Genomic DNA, 18,895 nt, shown 5'->3' on the forward strand with positions numbered 1-18,895 from the left:
AACCAGTCTTAAGGAACACTCCTCATCGCTGACAGGCCCAGATCGAAAGTGCGAGATACCTGAGTCCATCCTTGAGGGAGAGTGTCTGAGGCAAGCCTCCCATAGGGGGCTCACAGGGAAAATACGTAAGGGAATTGCCCTGGCTTTTTTCTTTCTGATTTATCCTCATATCTTTTGTTACCAGAGAAGTCTGTCTGGTCTCAAGATTAAATTCATATGAAATATGAAGAGAATATTTGTAACTTGTATTCCATTCATAGTCACAGTACTTTCTGCTTCAGTCTCTACAACTGCTACCCTTAGTTTGAAGGATTTTAGAAAACTTCTTTACATTTGGCCCCTTGAAATTTTTTCTTTCAGCAACTTATGAGTGAACTGCAGGGCCTGTTGACTGTCCCTCTACCTCGAGACTAAATTATTCTTTTGGTTTTGATGAGATGAATAATGCCAGTCATTTACAATAGCTCCTTTTCTATCGGGGGCAGGTTGGCATTTCCTGCCCATCGGCCTGGTGTCCGGGGTGGAGAGCAGCCAGGTGGCGTGCAGACACACGCTTCCTGTGTGCCGAGTGAGGTGAAGGGTCAATACCATGAACGGTTTCCTCTCCATCCCCTACTTGGCTTCTTCGTAGATACGAAGATTTCATTCAATAATATCATGACCAGAGGTAGGTAGATAATCTGTCAGTCTGTCAGCTTGCAGCCATGAAGCCCCAAACTTGGTTCTTTGAAGGCTCTTGAGAATTCAGCTCCATTGCGTAAGAGGGGCCAGTGCGAGTGGCTGTGTGTGTTGTCGCTTATATAACCCTTCCCAGCTGGTATACGCTCAGCACTTTGCCAGGCTCTGCAGAGGCAGCGTGGTCTCTTCCTTCAGATGCTTGCAGCGTAGTTGGGGAGGCAGCCTGCACATTAGAAGACAGGATAATTATGTCTTCAATTGTATGGTACACACGATAAGCACTGAAGAATTTAAGAGAATAGGGAGATCGGAGATGGCTTGCTTGTTTAGGGAAGGCTTCGAGGAATTAGAGCAGCCTACGAAAGGGCTGTTACTGCCGCTGTGTGTGTGTAATGTTGACACAGGTAGAGGCAGGAAAGGGGGGCCCTCTAGAGAAAGGGCCTAGCATGGGCACGTGCAGGGATGTGGGTACGCATGGCCAGGAGAGGGCTGCCTGCCGAGGAGTGTAAGGAATCCGCTTGAACAGCGAGGACAGGAGAAGATGACTGCAGGTCTTAGAAGCTAGGCTGAGGTGGTTAGGTTTGATAGAATCAGATACAGGAAGCCAGTGAAGGTAGGGAACCAACGTAGGCTCTTATTTAGGCAGATTTTTATATGTGAGAAATAGCTGATTGTAAATTTCACCACAGTCTTGTGATTGTTTCTGTGGACCTGGGATAAACTTGGAGGATTTTTAATCTTGAAGTGCAGACTACTGAAGTTTGCTTTTCTTCTCTGTTTTATCTCCCCTGCCAGATTGCCACAGCAGTGAAGTTTCTGCAGAATTCTCGGGTCCGCCAGAGCCCACTTGCAACCAGGAGAGCATTCCTTAAGAAGAAAGGTACAGCTTCCCCGTGGCGGTGCAGAGTGGCCTGGGCAGATGAACGATCTCCTATAGCTGTCCCACTGGTGTTGGGGGGAGGGACGCCCCCAGTGGGAATGATGCTTCTCTCCTTAGGGTGGAGCAGAGAGAGGATACAATTCAGATAATTGAGCACCAAGTGTAAGGCCAACAACTTAGCCCAGAACAGCCTGGCACAGGCAGCGTTTGGCAGGAGAAGAGGCCCATTGGATAAGACTGTGGAGGACTTCTGCTTTCCAGCCTGTCCTTCTGATAATAACCCTGGCTGCAGAACGACTGGCTTTAGGTTAGGAGGTCAGCTGCTTCAGTGAAGAATGAGGAAGAAAGAAATGAAGGACGAGGGAAATGAGATGACTAAACAAGGTCAGGCTAAGGTCAAGCTTGGGGTCAGTCTGATTTACCGATTGAAGTGGTAAATTACTGGTTTTATGATATTTCTCTAAGCAGGGATTCAATAGATCTTGACAAATTCAATATTGTCCAAAGCAGACAGAAACTCTTTTGGTTTTATTGAAATTTAGGATATTTTTCTTTTTTTGTGAAATACAAAAGAGCTCCAAAACAAACAAAAAAAGAAATCTGACTTTTCATTCTTCAAATGTTTAATTTTCTAAAAAGCTAGGAAGTTGTTTAAAGGCCCTTAAACACCATGAGGGAGGGCAGTGAGGTTTCTTTCCCCCCAGACAAAACTCTTTTTCCTTTAGGAGCTGGAACGTCAGCCTCAAAATTCTGGGTTTTGAGCTTTAAGTCATTAGTGGCTGAACTGGAAGACGGCGTGGTTTGGTGGTATTTCCTAGGTCTGCCCCAGGGTATCCCTCTGAAGCGATGCTGCGGGACCGTGTCCCAGGGCTGCGCTAGCAGGGTTTGGGCAGAATCAGCCCAAGCGTTTCATCCACAGGCAGCCGTTTAGAGGCAGCCTCAAGGCCAGTCCCTGTAACTGAGTTGATGAGGGGCGCTGGGCGCTTCCTGGCGGCATCATGCACGCCCCCCATCAGTAGGAGATTATTAAAATTTGGAGCGCGTTGGCCGGCTTCTCCGCTCTGCAGCCATCATGCCATAAAAGAGTTTTTCCTTGAAATATGTGTACCTATGGGGAGTAATTAATCATAAAAGCTTGGGGATTTCAGCTCTCTCATCAAAGCATTGAAGCTGGGGAAAGCTGAGCCTAAAAGCTGTGCTGATTACCCAGGGTAACCTGAGACAAAATCTATGGTTGCCGAGAGATCCTTCGCCCCAGTATATTGTGCAATATTATAACTGCCTGATCTTCTCTTTCACTGACAGTGACCAGTTATTCCTCATTTTCTCTCAAACGCAACTGGGTTAGAATTTCATTTGCAGAAGGTATTTAGAGCAATTTAGAGACAAATGTCTCTGGTGTTTGCTCGGCACTTCCCCACTGCAGGCTGTGCTGAGCAGTTTGAGTATCAGGAGCTCCATCTAATCTGTTTAATTTTAATAATTCCCTGACTGGGAGAGGGAGAGAAGAAAAAAAGAGAGACAGAAACTCTGGGCCAAATAATGCTTCTTTTGAGTTAGTTGGCTAATAATTACTGCAGAGAGTAAACTGTTTTGTACAATTATTATTTGTTGCTCCTTAAAAAAAAAAAGTCAGTTAATTAATTCAACTAAGAGTGTTTACCCTGTGCCGAGAACAGAACAGACAAAATCCTTGCCCTCCCAGAGCTTAAATTCTACCGGGGGAAGACAATCAACAAACGAAAAAACAAAACATGTGGTTGTTGGATGGCAGGTGCCACGGAGAAGAAGGGTGCTGGGCTGTGGGCTGGAGGGAGCCGGTGCTGTGTGGGAATGGGTTGCACTTGTCAGCGGGTTGATTACACGGTGTCCCTTGGGGAGGGTGACATGTGAGCGAAGACCTGAAGGGGATGAGTGTTTGTTGGTACAGAGCTGGTGTGATTCCTTCTTGACCCCTGATGTGCTGTGGGGTCTTTCAATTTTCAGCAGCAGGAAACTTGAGAGGCATCCTGCCTTTCTTCTTCTAAAGAGAACCGCGGGAGTTCACCCCGCACTTAAACCTGGAATCACTGGACTTAATCACCCATCTCCATTATCCTCTAAAACGCTGCTTCAGTCGGTAATTATCTATTTCCGAGTTGAATCCCAATAGAGTAAGTTCTGGCAGGACCTTTTCTGGGCAGAGAATTCCAAGGTTTGATCGGCGTCTGGGGAAGAAGAGCCCTCCGTGGATTTAAACTTCACTTTTCAAATTTCCGGCTGTTTCGGAGGGTCAGGCGTGCACAATCAGTGTGGCTTGGCACCATCTCTGATGGGTTGGGGTGGGGGGCTTTTGTAAAGGAGCATACCTCTACCCTGCCCCTAACAGTGGTTGGGAAGGAAAGAGAGTCAGCTCACTGGTCTTTGCGGGTGGGGAGCGTGGCTTGAGGGGAGGGACCAAGGCTCTGGCATCCTCCCATCAGTGTCTCCCCATAGGACTCGTTGCTGTGGTGGGTTGGAGTGCTGACTTTGGGCGAGCTCACAGCTACTGTAGTCTTGGCTTTTCCTAGCAAATGTCACTTCAGGGAATTGCAGTGGAGCACTGCCTTGAATTATAATCCTGACTTTTTTTTTTTAATAAACATCTCTTTCCTGAAAAGGCAAATCCAATTTTGTTTTTCTTTTAATATTATTTAATATTTAATATAGAAATTGAGGTCCCTGTAGTGCACGTCAGTTCAGTAGAAAATGAGGGTTACTTTAGACGCATCAGCTGAGTTTGTTTTATTGCGAAGGCGCAGTCTGGAGCAGGGGCTTCGTCCTGCCTCTGTTACTGACAGGTTAAACGTGTGCTGTCTGATTTCAGAGGCCGGGGAGGCCGGGGGACTGAATGGGATAGGGATGGAAGAGTATTGGTTTGCAAAGGTCTTTTGTGTTTGTGTTTTTTTGTTGTTGTTGTTTTTGTTTCTTTGAGATCTCTTTTGGATGCTTTAAAGTCTGAATATGGAGTCATTAATAGAAATGTGAAGTTATTAGAATCGTTCATCATTCTCTTTGAAGCTTGTTCTGCCAGTTTGTGTAATTTACAACATTTCTTCCTTTTATCGGGAATTTTTGGATGAAAGAGAAAAGCAGCTGTTTACCTTCAGAGTATTAGAATAAATGTGTTTTCCTTCCAACCACTTGGTTCTGCAGATGACATCGACTGCAGAGTCAGCCACACATGAAGATAATTGGACTGTGTGTGGGGTTTAAGCCCTCATAGAACTGATCTATATATAGAAGCAGTTCTTGCCAGGCAGGCATCGTATCTGGGGTTGTAAGCAGGCTGTAAGCCAGGAGGTTAGAGTAACTTAAAAACAGCAATAGAAGCAATCCAGAAAGTTAGAGCGTCCAGGAAAGTTAGAGGCTTGGGCGTTGTTGTCAATAGGCTTGTGTTGATTTGACACCCTGTCCAACCACAAAATGTGGGAGGCTGGCTGCTTCCAAACATGTCTGGCAGGCTGAGTATAAGGTGGCTGAAAGCGATGCCTGTTGGTGGCAGGTTTGGGGGTAGATGAGGTTGAGAGGAAGGTAGACTTGTCTGTTAGCTTTCTTTAAAAATCCGTTGCACAACAGGCGTCTAGAAAAAAGATGAGCATCATCCGCTTTTTTGTGTAATGCTGCGTGGTGCGGCCTGGGTGCTGCTGGCTGACCCCTTGGCTCACGGTGCCCTTCTCAAGGACATAAGCAAAGGGCTGCATTCTCCCTCATCCAATAAATAGCCAGGCAGGGGCTGGGGGCAAGGAAAATGAAGCAAATAAAACACACTACCGTGCTTTCTCATTCTAAAAGGTAAAACAAGATCTTATCTTTCGTCTGTTCCTGGAAGCGGAACCCCCAGTAGCAAAAGTGCCTCCTTGCTGGAAATGAACTTGAGGAAGAAACCTGATGGTCTCAACCTTGGTAGTGGGGTAGAGGTGAAGGGCTTCTGTCACTGGAGTATTTTAAGGGGGAGTGAATTCTTATACAGATTTCAATTTAACTCTCTTTTATTACTTTTCTTTTTTATCATTTACGTCCATTTCATGAGGTAGTTTGCATGTCCTTGAATGGAATCTCGTTACCATGAAAGCTTTTTTAGCATTGATTTCATAACAGTCTTAATTTAATAGCTCCGTCATTACTGAGTAGCTCTGGGAGTGGGGCCCTGGCTTTCCAGGTCACTGACCTTTTAATTACAAACCTTGTTCTGATGGCCAGGTTATCGACTGGACAGCTCCCAGCTTGTGCCCCCAGGATGAAAACGAAAATAACTGTGTTTCCTCCTCCATCTCCAGGAAAAAAAAATGTAACCTCATGTGTTTCTAAAATTAATTTTCTCCTTCAGCTTTGCTTTATAATTAATTCTTTAATGTGTCTTAGTAAAGCCAGAGTATTTTTATAACGCTGTTTTTTTCTAGAGCTTGGGTCCAGCAGCTAGCTTGGAGGGGGCGGGGAAGAGGAATGAAGATCTTGCCAGCTACCACCCCGCACTTGAGTGTGGCCCATTGCCTCATCCACAGAATCTCCTGTGGCCGCTCTGGGAAGAGCGGCACTGGCCCTGTGAGGGGCTGCCTGGCCCTTCTGATTCTTTGTGAAAGAGACATGGGTTGTGGCATCAAGATTGAGATTCACTCCTTTATTTGCTGGAGTAATTGAACCCTAGATATCGTGGACATTTTAAAGAGACGTTCCCATTCTGAGAGAAGACCAGGGTTGGATGAATTTTCTTCTTGTGTCTTACCACTCTGTTGGTCTTGGGTGACTGGAGGAAGCAGGGACTCTCCACGTGGGGTTCTGCTCAATTGGGCGCCTGAACTCTGTCGGTTGATGTAGGCACTTTCCCACTGACGATGAAGAGGGAAAGAAAAAGGAGAGGACAGTGGTCACTAAGTAGGGGTGACCATCGGTTCTGGCTTGCCCAGGACTGTCCTGGTTGTAACACTGGAATTCCCACGTCCTGGGCAGCCCTTCAGGCCTGGGCAGACAGGTCCCCCTAGCTGTGCAAGCTTTACTCAGGGGTAGGAGCTGCTGTGAGAGACAAAATGGGGGATTTTGGAAGCTGGGGGAAGAAGCCGACTAGAAGAGTCGGTCCCCTCGAGTTCGTGTTGCTGTCGAGTGGCATCTTCCTCAAAGGCCGCCTGCTTGCACTCCCCCTGGCCCTGCCCTGATGCGTTCAGTGTAGGGAGCCTCGGGGGCGGGAGGCCGTGCCCTGCAGGCGAGTGAGGAGCTACCGGTGCCCGAGCAGACAGGGCGTGCGTGGCAGCCGCGCGCGCTTGTTCCCGAGGATGATTGAGCATCTCCATCCATCTGTTGTGAACGGACCGTCTTCCTTCCCTGCCAGTCGTGCATCTGCGTCTCTGTCACCTGCTGTTCTGGACCAGCCTATCCATCACACTGACTGGTGCCCCCCATCAATTTTCCTGCTCCCCTTGTTATCCAAACTTGTCTTGGACTCCACAGATTTTTCTCAGCATCCAGGATGAGAACTGTAGCAGCTGCATTAGCCGAACGCTGTGGCTTCCCCGTTTGGAGGGGGAGCTGGTAGCACTTGCTCCCCCAGGACGGCTGAGTCGAGTAGTTTTCCACACTTCACCCTGTGAGGAGGGGAAGGTGGCAGAGAGGAGCTTGAGGTGGATTTAACACTTTTGGATTTACTGAGTTGTTTTGAGATTTTTCTCTGAAGATGAAGAATGACTCTTCTTGCGTGCCTGCAGCACTGCTACAAAGAAAAGCAAAGTGATGTCTTGTACAGTAGTAGTGTCACAGAAGTTTTTTCTTTTATTTTTTTGAAAAGGTAAGATATTTACATGGTTTCAAAAATTCAACCAGTGAAGGCTGGATAGTGAAGAGTAAGTCTTCCTGTCACGTCTCTCACTGCTGTCCCCGTCCCATTCTCTTCCCCAGAGGATGCTGCTGTTAACAGTTTTCTTGTATCATTCCAAGGATAATCTAGCCATTTAAGGCACTTTAATATGTATTCACATAAAGACCTGTTAAAGGCAGTAGCGTGTTTACCTTACACTTACCATTACACCTTGGTACTCATTCCACTTTAATACATACAGATTTGCTTCATTCTTTTCAGTGGCTGCATAGTATTCCTGAATCAGAATTTTTGTGAGTCAGTCCCAAATTAGTGGACATTTAGGTTGTTTCCTGTCTTTTGCTGTTTCAAACAATGCCTCAGTGAATGTTCTTGTTAGATGTTGATGGACGTGTGTCAGTTTGACACTGTGCCAAAGTAACAGCATTTTCCTTATGGTAGTAGGCTATGGTACATTTTTATGAAAATTTCAGATTATGTCCCCCCCCAAAAGAATATAAAACCATTTTCTAATATAAACATGACAATAGATGAAAAGAAATTATTAAGAGAAAAATGACAGTGTAACAAATTGTCATTAACACGTAGCACAGATTTGGATTCTGAGAATTCTGGTCACTGGTTACATGAAAAATCCTTCCTTTCTAAACAAACCCTTTTTTACCCCATTTTTTTGAAGGGATATGAGCTTATAAATTTAATTTTTGATTCAAAATAAACGTTCAGATAAACGAAAAACTCCAGAAATTTGAAAGTTAATCTCTGTTTTCAAAATGAAGTACAGTCCCTTAGAATCCACAGGGGATTGATTCTGGCACCTCTGAGAATATAAAAATCCACAGACATTCCAGTCCCTCGTGTAAAAATGACATAGTATCTGCATGTACCCTCTGCACGTCCTCCTGCATGCTTTAAATCATCTCTAGATGACTTATAATATAATAGCAAATAATGTGTAAGTAGTTGCCTGTGCTCGGCAAATTCAAGTTTTGCTTTTTGGAAGTTCCTGGAATTTTTTTCCCTGAATACTTTCAATCCATGGTTAGTTGAAATCTGTGGATGTGGAACCCACACCTATGGAGAGCAGACTATACAGTTGTGGCTCAGTATCCAAGCAGGGGCTTTGTTCAAGGACTGGCCAGGAATACCACAATCCACGGCTGCTCAGATCTCACCGTCCACTCTCCGTATCCAGGCTCCGCGTCCACGGGTTCATCCAACCTCGGACTGGGTTGCGGTGCTTTAGTATTTATTGAAAAAAAATGCATATTTGTGAACCCACGCGGCTCAAACCCATGTTGTTCAAGGATCTTCTGTATGGCTTAGTTTTCTTTTGTTGTTGTTGGACATGTTATGGGTCCTAGGCCATTGGTTAGGTGGTCCACCTTTATTCAGTACCTGTGGAGTGTGTGCAGAATATTACTACATTAGGCAGTTCGTGAAAGAAAAGCAAAGTGCTCATTTTGCAGTACAGGAGGCTCATTAGAAGGAGGTGGGAATGGATGCTGAGTGCTTATCAACCGTATCCATGTTTACCCATGAGATACAGGAACACTCCAGAAGTCAGCAAAATTTGATGAGGAAGAGGCTGGAGTATAAGCCTTGCCAGGACCGTGAGCTCCTCTGGGGCGGTGAGTGCGTCTCATTCTCCCAGGCCTGGCAGCTGGGGTCAGAGGCTGATGAACCAGAGGTTAAGTGACTGGATGAGGAGAGTTAGAATACACTTACCAGAGAAAGTTTCAAAAGGAGGTCATTTTTTCTTAAGTCTACAGTTTATTTATTTGTTCAACCCTGTATATATGTAGTTTCAGATTTGCTAACCCACGTGCTTTAGTACACTGGTGTTTATATGAACAGTGTTTATATGTAGTTATTTTGTCTTAAGTGTTAGAGTGTCTAGTGAAAACGCTCTTTCCACAGTTACTTAGCTCAGCAGAGCTCAGCTTTGACCTAGACATTGAGGGAGGCGGTGGATGTCGGTGGTCAGAGAGGAGCAGGAAGGGAGTTGTTAGCGAGGGGAGGCTCGTGCAGACAGATGTGCAGTTAGCTGGATTGGCCTGTGGGATCTGCAAAAAAGAAGGGAATTGAGGTGGGTGAGGTGGGCAGTGAGGGAGGCAGAGTTAGGACTCAGTATTATAAATAACAGTCGGCAGCACTTTGTGAACTGGTTGAAACTGCATGAAACATACTTGAGGACATAACTCAGGGCCCTGTATTTAAACTGAATTGTCCTGGCAATAATAAGACCAGCTACAAAGAAGGTCCTTCCAAGTCCATTGTTAGATGCAGAGGATCTGGACATGGCAGGTAGCAGTAGAAATGGAAATAGAAATGACAGCATATTTAGATAGAGAATTTTATGGTTTATAAAATACATATATATGTTAATTTCTTCTTCACGATAATCTTAGTGTGTAATAGGCAGGTTAATAGATATTTGAGTGAATGGATGCATGATTTAATGAATCTTCCATTTTACATATGAGGAAACTGAGGCTCAGAAAGGTTAAGTAGTGCAAATTAATGGCAGAAGTAGAACTCGGACCAAGGTTTCTAACTAGAGTTCTTTGAACTTATCATCTACTTGCTGGAAAGGAAGGACGGAATCCCAGAGATTGTAGAGAAAAGGAGTAAGCCATACTCAGTAGTAGATTGGATGTGTGAGGCGAAGGAGACAGGACTGAAGATGACCCTCAGGGCTGTTTTACTGTGTTAAGCAGCTTTATTGAGATGTACATGGCATACAGTAAACCATACATAGCTAATCTGTAGAATTAAAAACATTTATGACATGTATGTGTACCTGTGAAACCATCACTACAGTAAAGATAATGAACACACCAACCTCCCCCCAGATGTTTCCTCAGGCCCCTTTGTGAGTCCTTCCTCCTACCCCCCTACCCCCCGCCGCACCCTGGTTCCCAGGCAAGCACTGATCTGCTCTCTCTCACTGTAGGTTAGTTTACATTTTCTAGAATTTTATGTAAATGGAATCTTAGAGTGTGTGCCCCTTTTTTGGCCTGGCTTTTTTAACTCAGCATGATTATTTTGAGATTCATTCATGTTATGTGTATTAGTGGTTCATTCCTTTTTATTGCTGAATAGTATTCCATTGTTTGGATATACTGCAGTTTATCCATTCACCTGTTGATGGACATTCGAGTTGTTTACAGCTTATTAAAAGTAAAAAATCATAAAAATATTAAATACTACTTAAATTAAAGCTGCTATTAATATTTCTGTATAAATCTTTGTAGGGACGTATGATTCCTTTCCTCTTGAGCCAGTACTGAAGGGTAGGATGTCTGGAGCATATGGTATGGTGTGTGTTTAACTCTTTAAGAAACTTCCAGACTGTTTTCAAAAGTGATTGTACTGTTCTATGTTCTCACCAGTGGTGGGTGAGGGTACTAGGGTTTTGAGCCTGGAGAATAGGAAGCTGTAGGTGTTAGATTTGTAATTTGTTTCCAGCAGTAAAACCACATGGCTTTGGAGGCTTTCTTAAGAGTGACTAAATAATAGGTCAGGTTTAAAATAGTTCACCTTGGGAGGTAACAGGGCATAGACTGCCTGGGTTCAAGTGCCAGCTTCACCACTGTCTACTGTGTGGCCCTGGCTAAAATACTTAACCTCACTGTGCTGTGATTTATCTCTAAAATGGGGTTGATGGTAGTATATACTGCAAAAGGTTCTCTTAGAGTTAAATGAAAATAATGTGAAAAGTGCTTTGCAGAGTGCCTGGCACTAAAATAAGGGCTTAATTAATGATGACAACAATCAACAGTATATGTCCTCTTCGAAGGTATACTCTTAATAGGCTATAATCATTTTACTGTAATGTTATATTAAAAAGATACACTTGTTGGTATCATAAAAATTCATGCAACAGGAACCTCTAGGGATTCTGAGCCGAGAGGGATTTAATATAAGAAGATGGGACTTTACTCACTTATTGAAAGGGCCGGAGGAGTGGACACAAGACCAGGCCTCCAGGAGCGACTTCCAGAACATTGAAGGACCAGCTTGCTGGGATAGCTGCTCTCTCTGCCCAGCCAGGAAGATAGGGAATCAGGAGGCTACCACTGGAACTTTTGAGCCGAAGAGCACACCCTTTGAGGGATGTTCCAGAGATAAGGGAGTCAGTGCTGCCACCACTGCAGTGTGTCCCGACATCCGGGAAAAAGGTGATGGGATGTTGGAATAAAACTTAGCTTCTAACTCTGTCAAAATTGCCTCTTGACCCCCATGAATAAAGCTGGAGACTGGAGATTGGACACTGTATGGGAAACCTCAGTGTTTCCAATCTCTTGCTTGGCAATCTGCTGATGTTTGTAACCACCAAAAGCAGTGGGTATAGGTCTTTTACCTCATTTCCACTTTCTGAATTACTTGTGAGTCACCTAATTCCTGTCCAGAACTCTGGCAGCCAAGGACTCTGAGAAGTGTTGCTTTTAGCATTCCAGTCGCTCTGTTACCAGAAGTCACACTAGAAAGAGGTAGGAATGGACGCTGAGTAACTCAGAGGAATCCATGGAAGAAAAAAAAATTACGAATGCAACGTAATTGCTCCCAAGCAGGGTACAAACACATTTATATCACAAACCTCTTTTTTCTGAGGCCTTAACTTGGTACTTTTCAAGCCATTTAGATGCCAGCCTACAAAATGAGGGGAGTAATTCACTTTGCTCCAAACCATGCTAATGAAGAAAGAGTCAGCCAAAAGAGAGTTCGTGATTTCAGTCTGGAAGCAGGTGGCAGTGGTTTATTTGTAAATCTAAAGTATTTCATTCAACACAGAGCAGACTGTGTGTATATATAAGGGAAGGATACTTTTTCAGTCAGCCGTTTTTGTTGTTTTTGAGAAGAGCTGGGCCTTTAATTGTTAACAGAGCAGCAGTGATATATCTCCAGTTTGTCCAAGAGATAAATATTGATGTGTTCTGTATCACCACGGGCTTTCGGATGGTTTTAAGAATACTTGTTCCTCCTTCCTGGCCTCACTTAGTGATGGAAGTTCTTCTAATGAGACTTGTCTGCGAACGGCAGGCAAGGGAGTTTTCACCAGGGGGCTACGTGCTATATTGGAAAACGTTGGAAGTAGGGACTTCTGAAACTTAACGTAAGGAACAACTTAAGGCCATCTCCTGAAAAATATTTTATGTTGATTGAACTATAATTAGAAGGATTCTAAAATAACTTTGGATAGTAGTCATTCATTTACTAATCCATTGTTATAGTAACATTCTTGAGCCTATGCCCTTTAAAAATTAATGTATCTGCTGCTGTTCTGTGTGCTTGTGTATTAGAGGATCTGGTTTGTGGAGCATAAGTTGGTGTGCTTTTATTTTAAATGTACTTTTCATTGTAGACTTGCTGGGTTGGTCTGTCAACAGCTTATGTTCTTTCCATTTTTGAAGTAGAGGTAACTTACTATAGGTCCTCAGTAAATAGAGTGATGTTTCTCTCTCTCTCCCCACCTCCACACATGCACGCACGCAAGCTTAGATTTAAATTGTGCTGAGAATTGAATGACTCCACTAATTTTTCCCTTCCAGCTTTAAACAGACTTGTGTTTGGTTTCTAAAACATTCTGATAGGAGCTAGTCTTCTCAGACCTCACCCCTTTCATCAGACAGAAGACTTGGGAATGCTCTAGTCTCTTACTGTTAATTATTCTTTTTAGTTTTAAAGCCCTTTAAAGTAATCTTTCTGTAATTAGATTGTTGAGTAGATTGTCTTTAGTAATATGGTGGTCTTTAAATTTTGTGTAGATTTTCAGTTTGTTAAATGATTGTAAAGGCTTTCATTCATAAAGTTGGAGTTTACCTCATCATGGCATTTCAGGGGGAAAAAAATCATGACCCTCTGTGATAAATTAAATATCACAACCACAGAAATGTCATCTTTTCAATGAAACCTACAGCGCATAGGAATGGGACTCTCTTCCACTCTGTTTTTGGCTTCAAGCTGGATCTGTACTCTTAACCAACAAGAAAAATATCTTACCACCGACAGTGGTAAACCTGTGAAGCTGGAGAACAAAGCCTGTACCCTCTCCTGCTTTGTGAGTCACAAACAGAATTGTCAATTAAATTATTCTAATTGCGAAATTTCGGGTCTTGACCAAAAGAACACAGGTTGAGTTTGAAGAAGAGGCAGTTTAAAAAATCAGTTTAACTTACAAGCGGAGCTAATTTGTACAGAATGTAATTGGAAGAGAATAAATACGGAGCTTCATGATGACCTCTTTTGAGTCCATTTCTGGTATTTGCTTACTTTTTTTTAATTTTCAATCAAAGGCTCTCCTTTAGGCAGTCCTGAAAAAGAGGAGACTAAGTATTAAAATAGAAATAACAGAAAGTAGCACTGTTCTTTGGAAGACCTTAATACCTGATTTGGAAAGATTTTTACCAGTCACTCATCCATCCATGTATTTACTGAGCGCATATTTTATACTGTGCTCATCTGGGGACTGAAAATATAATGGTGAATAAAACAGCGTTCTGGGGTGGAGACAGACTCCCCCAGAAATGTGAAATGTGCAGAATGGCTGCAGGCAAGCAAGGTGCTATGAATGTTGGGCAGGCATGGAGGGCGGGGGAAGGCTTGCTTTGGGAGGGCTGCTGGAACCAGAAGGTGAAGAACGAGAGCATCGGCAGAGGGACAGAAGCTCCAAGACTCCGAGGCAGGAAAGGAGCTGGATTTGATCCAGGAACCCGTGGTGGGACTGTAGTTGTGAGTGAAAAGAAGAGTGACATCCTACCAGCGTCCATCTGGAGATGCTATTGGAAAAAAGGGTTCTGTTGGAGTTTCATATCTCCCAGTCTAGAATCTTTCATATGGTCAGTTACCAAGTTCAGCTCTATTCACCAAGCGTTCCTAGTCTGCTGTCTCCTGAGCACTCTGCTAAGTACATTAGGGACACAGATGGTCCATGCCCTCCGAGAACTTGGTGATGAGACGGTAGAAACTATTCAGTAATACAGTCGCTATAATTTATCAGCAAGCCTGAGATGATACGATACAGACGATAACCACCAGCATGTATATTCTGCTTTATAGTTTGAAAGCATTCTCATGGGCATTTGTTCATTTAATTTTCATGATAACCCAGGTTAATTCCTCAAAAAATGTGCATCTGAACGTGGAAGCTTGCAGAAGCCCACCAAATTCAAGGAAGGGGTCTCTGTCATCACCGCACCATTGAATTTCAGTGCATCGTCTGCTCATGTGAACCAGGACGGTCTCCTTGAAGAATCACATTATTAGAAATGAAAGGATCTATTTTATCCATGCCTTTTCATATACATTTCTATTATCAGGAATAGAAGATGAATTTAATTTTAATTTTATTTAGTTCTGGAGATTTTCTTGCTGCCTCCCACGAAGGCTCTAGCCCAGAGAGTCCATTCTTAGGAAGAGGGAGGCTCGGACTTGAAGAGGATGGCTCTGTTAGTGAATGCTGTTGACTCCGTTGTTCTGTACAGAGGCTTTTATTAGGACAGTAAAGGTTAAATAGGGCGATCTCTGCTCCGGTGGAGAGGTCGAATGGTTACATTACACAATCTTCTACAGCATCTTGCAGCAAATACATGGGTTATATTAAAAATTGCAATCATATCATTTTTTATAGTAAATTGCTGACCTTATGCAGTAGAATCAGCTTTATTGAATTTCGCCAAAAATGCGTTTATAATTCTGCCATACACACATGATATTCATGTCCTTGCTGTCCATGTGGAAATGTCCCTTTTTATGATGTTAAACAAATTAAATCGACTTTCTCCTGAGCTGCTGTGCCTCACCTTTAAGATCCACTCTCAGGAGTCGAACCTCCACAGAGCTGCGCTCAACCTCCCTCAGCTCGATGTCAGCACACAGAACACTGGAGTCTGGTGCAGCACAGATTTGGCCTTGAGATGATTTTGAGATGGTTGCAGGGCAGTTAATGAGTCTCACGTATGCTGAACGCTAACAAGGCCTGACCGTAATTACTCTGTTTTAAGGAAATGGTAGACATTTGTTTAAAAGGATTTCATGGTGAACTAAGAGTACACAGGCACAGTTCTCAGCTATTCACTTGTGAATATTCATCACAAAAGTTTAATCTTAAACCAGTTTTCCTTGAATTCTCTGTAGCTCTGCTGCCTTTTCAACCAGTGTGGGATCAGGGATGCAAACTAATTTTAATGTTAGTCTAACAGAAGCACAGTCAGGAAGTTATAATGCATATTCAAGTGAAACAAGAGTTTTTAAGTTACCTGCTTTTTAGAATCATTTGCTTTGAGTTTTTCTCTCCTTTTCATATGTCTGTTGTCTGCATGTCTATGCATGTGTTTGTATAAATTGCTAGTTCTCTGTTTCCCATAGAAAGGCAGTATGATAGTGAAAAAGCCACCCGTCCATCTGCTAACCGTTTATTAAATGTACATTTCCTTCTTGTCCCAGCATTTGGACTAAGCACTGAAAATAGAAAAATAAGATTTAATATTAGTATTAAGTATTTTCTATTAGTGGTCTAGAGGGATTCCATGGTATTCAAACAGATGTAGGATGGGTGATAAAATACTACAGGTGTAATAGGTATATGTCTAGAGGCCTAGAAGAGGGAGTGGTCAGTTTTGTGGTGGGTGAGGACTAGTGGGGAACGGTTGAAAAAGGTGTCTGCGTAGCATTACCCTTATAGGAATCTCCAAAGAGGATTCGTTGTCTTTAGGCTTTGGGGAGTGGTGGTGACTTTAATCCATGCCAAGATGTGATGGGAACATAGACTCCAAAGCAAGAAGTGGTCCAGAGGATCAGGAAGCAGGCTGGTAAGTTGGCTAGAGAGGCAGTGGTCAGACCTTATGTGTGTTAATGCAAGGGTTTGGATTTTATCATGTGGACAGTGGGGAAGCCATTGAAGAGTTTTATGCAGAGTTGTAATGGATCCTACTTGTATTTCAGAAAGCTTGCTCTTTAGTCAGTGTGGGCAGTTAGGAGTTTATTGCAAGCACTTCAGGTGAGGAGGGCAGTTCGGGAGATGGAGAGGATGAGGGATTAGGGAGAATGAGGAAGCAGAGTCTGCAGGAATTGGTGGCTGAATGGATGCAAGGGGTGAAGAGGAGGGAGGAGTCTGGGCCCACTGTCCAGGTGTTTGCCCCAGGAAGTTGGTCTAGAGAGAGTGGGAAGGGTGCTGGACCAGGAATCAGAGACAGTGTGAGGGCCAGTGGCCTAGAAGGAAATCCCTGTAGACCCCTGTAATGTGGCCAGTGGTTCTGTAGTTGGAGGGCCGTGTCAGGCTGTGGCACTGTGTAAGTGCCCTGGCTTTCACAGTTGCTTCCACAGGGTGACTGTTAGGCTTTCTCTCTTCACATAGACATTGTTAAGTGGTTTCACTGAAATCTGAGGCTTTTGAAAGAAAGAGAAGATGGCATTTGTGAAGCAAGTGTTATTTTATCTGGAAATGGCTTCTCAGTGAGAAGCCTGGTCACTGCTTCCCGGTGGAACCTGCCTCTCCTGCCAAGAAGAGGGTCCCGCTGAATCAGACCATGACCATCATGGGCTGCTGCTCCCACCTGCCACCGAAAACGCGTCCTCCAGAAAGCTCTCTCTTTTGTCACCTGTTCCTTCTTTGCTCTACGTGAGTTTGTCTATTTCTGTCATGTTTGTATGTATTTCCACTGATCTTTTCATTCATGACAGGCAGCCTTGCTGATGTGACCTCCCAGGTTCCAGGGCCTCCCCGCACACTGTATGACATGCTAGTGACGATGGCCTGACCCTGCAGGTGCCTTGGTTTTCTGGTGGCAGATGGCCTTCTTGGTACTTTAACTCTTACAAATCGATGAGTCAGAGGGGTAAAAAGCCGTGGAGCTAAGGCAGAGTCTAGTGGTCAGAAGCTCCAACAAGACTGAGGGTTAAAAAGACCCAGTTAGTATAAGGAATGCCTTCCTGGGAGGTCCTAGAGCGTAGTCGGTGACCCTCATGATACTGATTCCCTGGTCACCTGTAAGAGGGGTGGAGAAGAGCATTTCGCTTCTTCAGGCTCCTCTCCTGGTGCTGGTCCCGCGCTCCCCGGGGCTCTCAGACATCGTAGGTAGAGAGTCTTCCTTTCAAAGGGCTGCCGCCTCAGCCCGTCCATTGCAGCTCTGTCCGGTCTCACACCCAGGGCCTAAGCTGACTTGTATTGGCACTGAATTGTGACCTGCAGTTTTAAAAAGCATATAAGTTGTACACTTTTTATTTTTTTAAAGTATATATGAAAGCAAATTTCTTCCCTGTAGGCATCTTGCTTGGTTGACTTTTGTCTGGACTTTCCACAGAAAGCCTCATTGCTTGACTTGGGGCTGCTTTAAAGCACATGCTGGACTTCTCTGGAACTCACCCTCCTGTCTCCTCTTTAAACCACCTGCACCACTGACCCTCCTCCCCCCAGCTACTTACACCAGCCGTACCTCGTTTCTCATTAACCATGTCTGCCTGAGACCATCGCTGTAGTAGTCCTCTTTGGTGGCTTTCACCACTTCTTTCTGCTTTTTTTAAATTAAAAACCTTAAATATTAAATTAAGAAGAAATTTTAAATAAACGGTTTGAAACTTTGGTATTGTTATCCATTCACCTCTGGTAAACTCTTCAAGACATTGATCTAAAGAGCCTTCCTCCTTTATCCTTCCCTATATACATAGTTGGGGGAAGGATGGGGAAATTATGGAGAAAAACATGTTAAAAATGATTTTCAGTGTAAAACAAGAGAGGGAAAAAGAATCAATGTTTAAGGAAACCCCCCCAAAAGCACCTCTCATTATGATAATTAAACGGGAGCATTTAACCCATCAGAATGTTCTGTGTGTGTGAGACAAGCCAAGGAGCTGTGTGCTTGAAATTAGAGATCTAATCCTCGGGGAAGAGAATAGTTAAATAATTTGTTTTCAAGGTGCAAGAGCAGAGCCGGGAAGGCATGAGTGTGTGCGCATGTGTGTGTACCATGCACCCGTGAGGGTGCGGGGCCGCGGCGTGTTTACCGGGAATACCCTGGAGGTCGATATTTATCAGCACCTGTGCGCTGTCAAGAAGCACACGAGCCGCCGTGGCCCGTTCATTAGGTTTTCAGAAGAGTCTGGGCCTCACCTGTGGCCGGGCGTTGCATCATAACAGGAGAACTTGCTTCATTCCATCCCTCTGGGATTCACAGGAATAGATTTGAGAGACAAGATAAGACAGACGGAGAAGGAGAGGTGCGGGAATTAGGGGAAGGAAGAAAGCAGATTGACTTTGAAGAATGAGCATGGCACAGACTCCCCAGGACAAAGCATTCCATCTTCTTGGGCTGGCACTCACAAAGGGTGGGCGTTCCACAGAGTGCTGGGCAAAGGGGACGGCTCAGAGGCAGCCTTCTCCGTTCAGGCGTCCTCTGCTGGTGTTCATGCCGTTGGCAGGGTGCCTTCTGTGCCATAGGGTGGTGCTGGGATTTCTGTGAATGATGGAGATTAGCAGGGTGTCCTGTCTGCCCCCTTTCGTGGCATAACAT

The 18,895-nt window shown here is 44.2% G+C and overlaps 1 protein-coding gene across 1 annotated transcript in view; it reads left to right on the top strand.

Moving 5' to 3' along the window:
* Nucleotides 1–18,895, top strand: part of PEX14 (peroxisomal biogenesis factor 14) — a 117,775-nt gene that overhangs the window by 44,889 nt on the left and 53,991 nt on the right. The window contains exon 3 of the mRNA XM_006179908.3: nt 1,474–1,558. Within this exon, the coding sequence (XP_006179970.1) occupies nt 1,474–1,558 (85 nt within the window). The remainder of the gene's footprint in view (nt 1–1,473; nt 1,559–18,895) is intronic.

Source organism: Camelus ferus, chromosome 13 (assembly GCF_009834535.1).
Source record: "Camelus ferus isolate YT-003-E chromosome 13, BCGSAC_Cfer_1.0, whole genome shotgun sequence".
Classification (NCBI taxonomy): Eukaryota; Metazoa; Chordata; class Mammalia; order Artiodactyla; family Camelidae; genus Camelus; species Camelus ferus.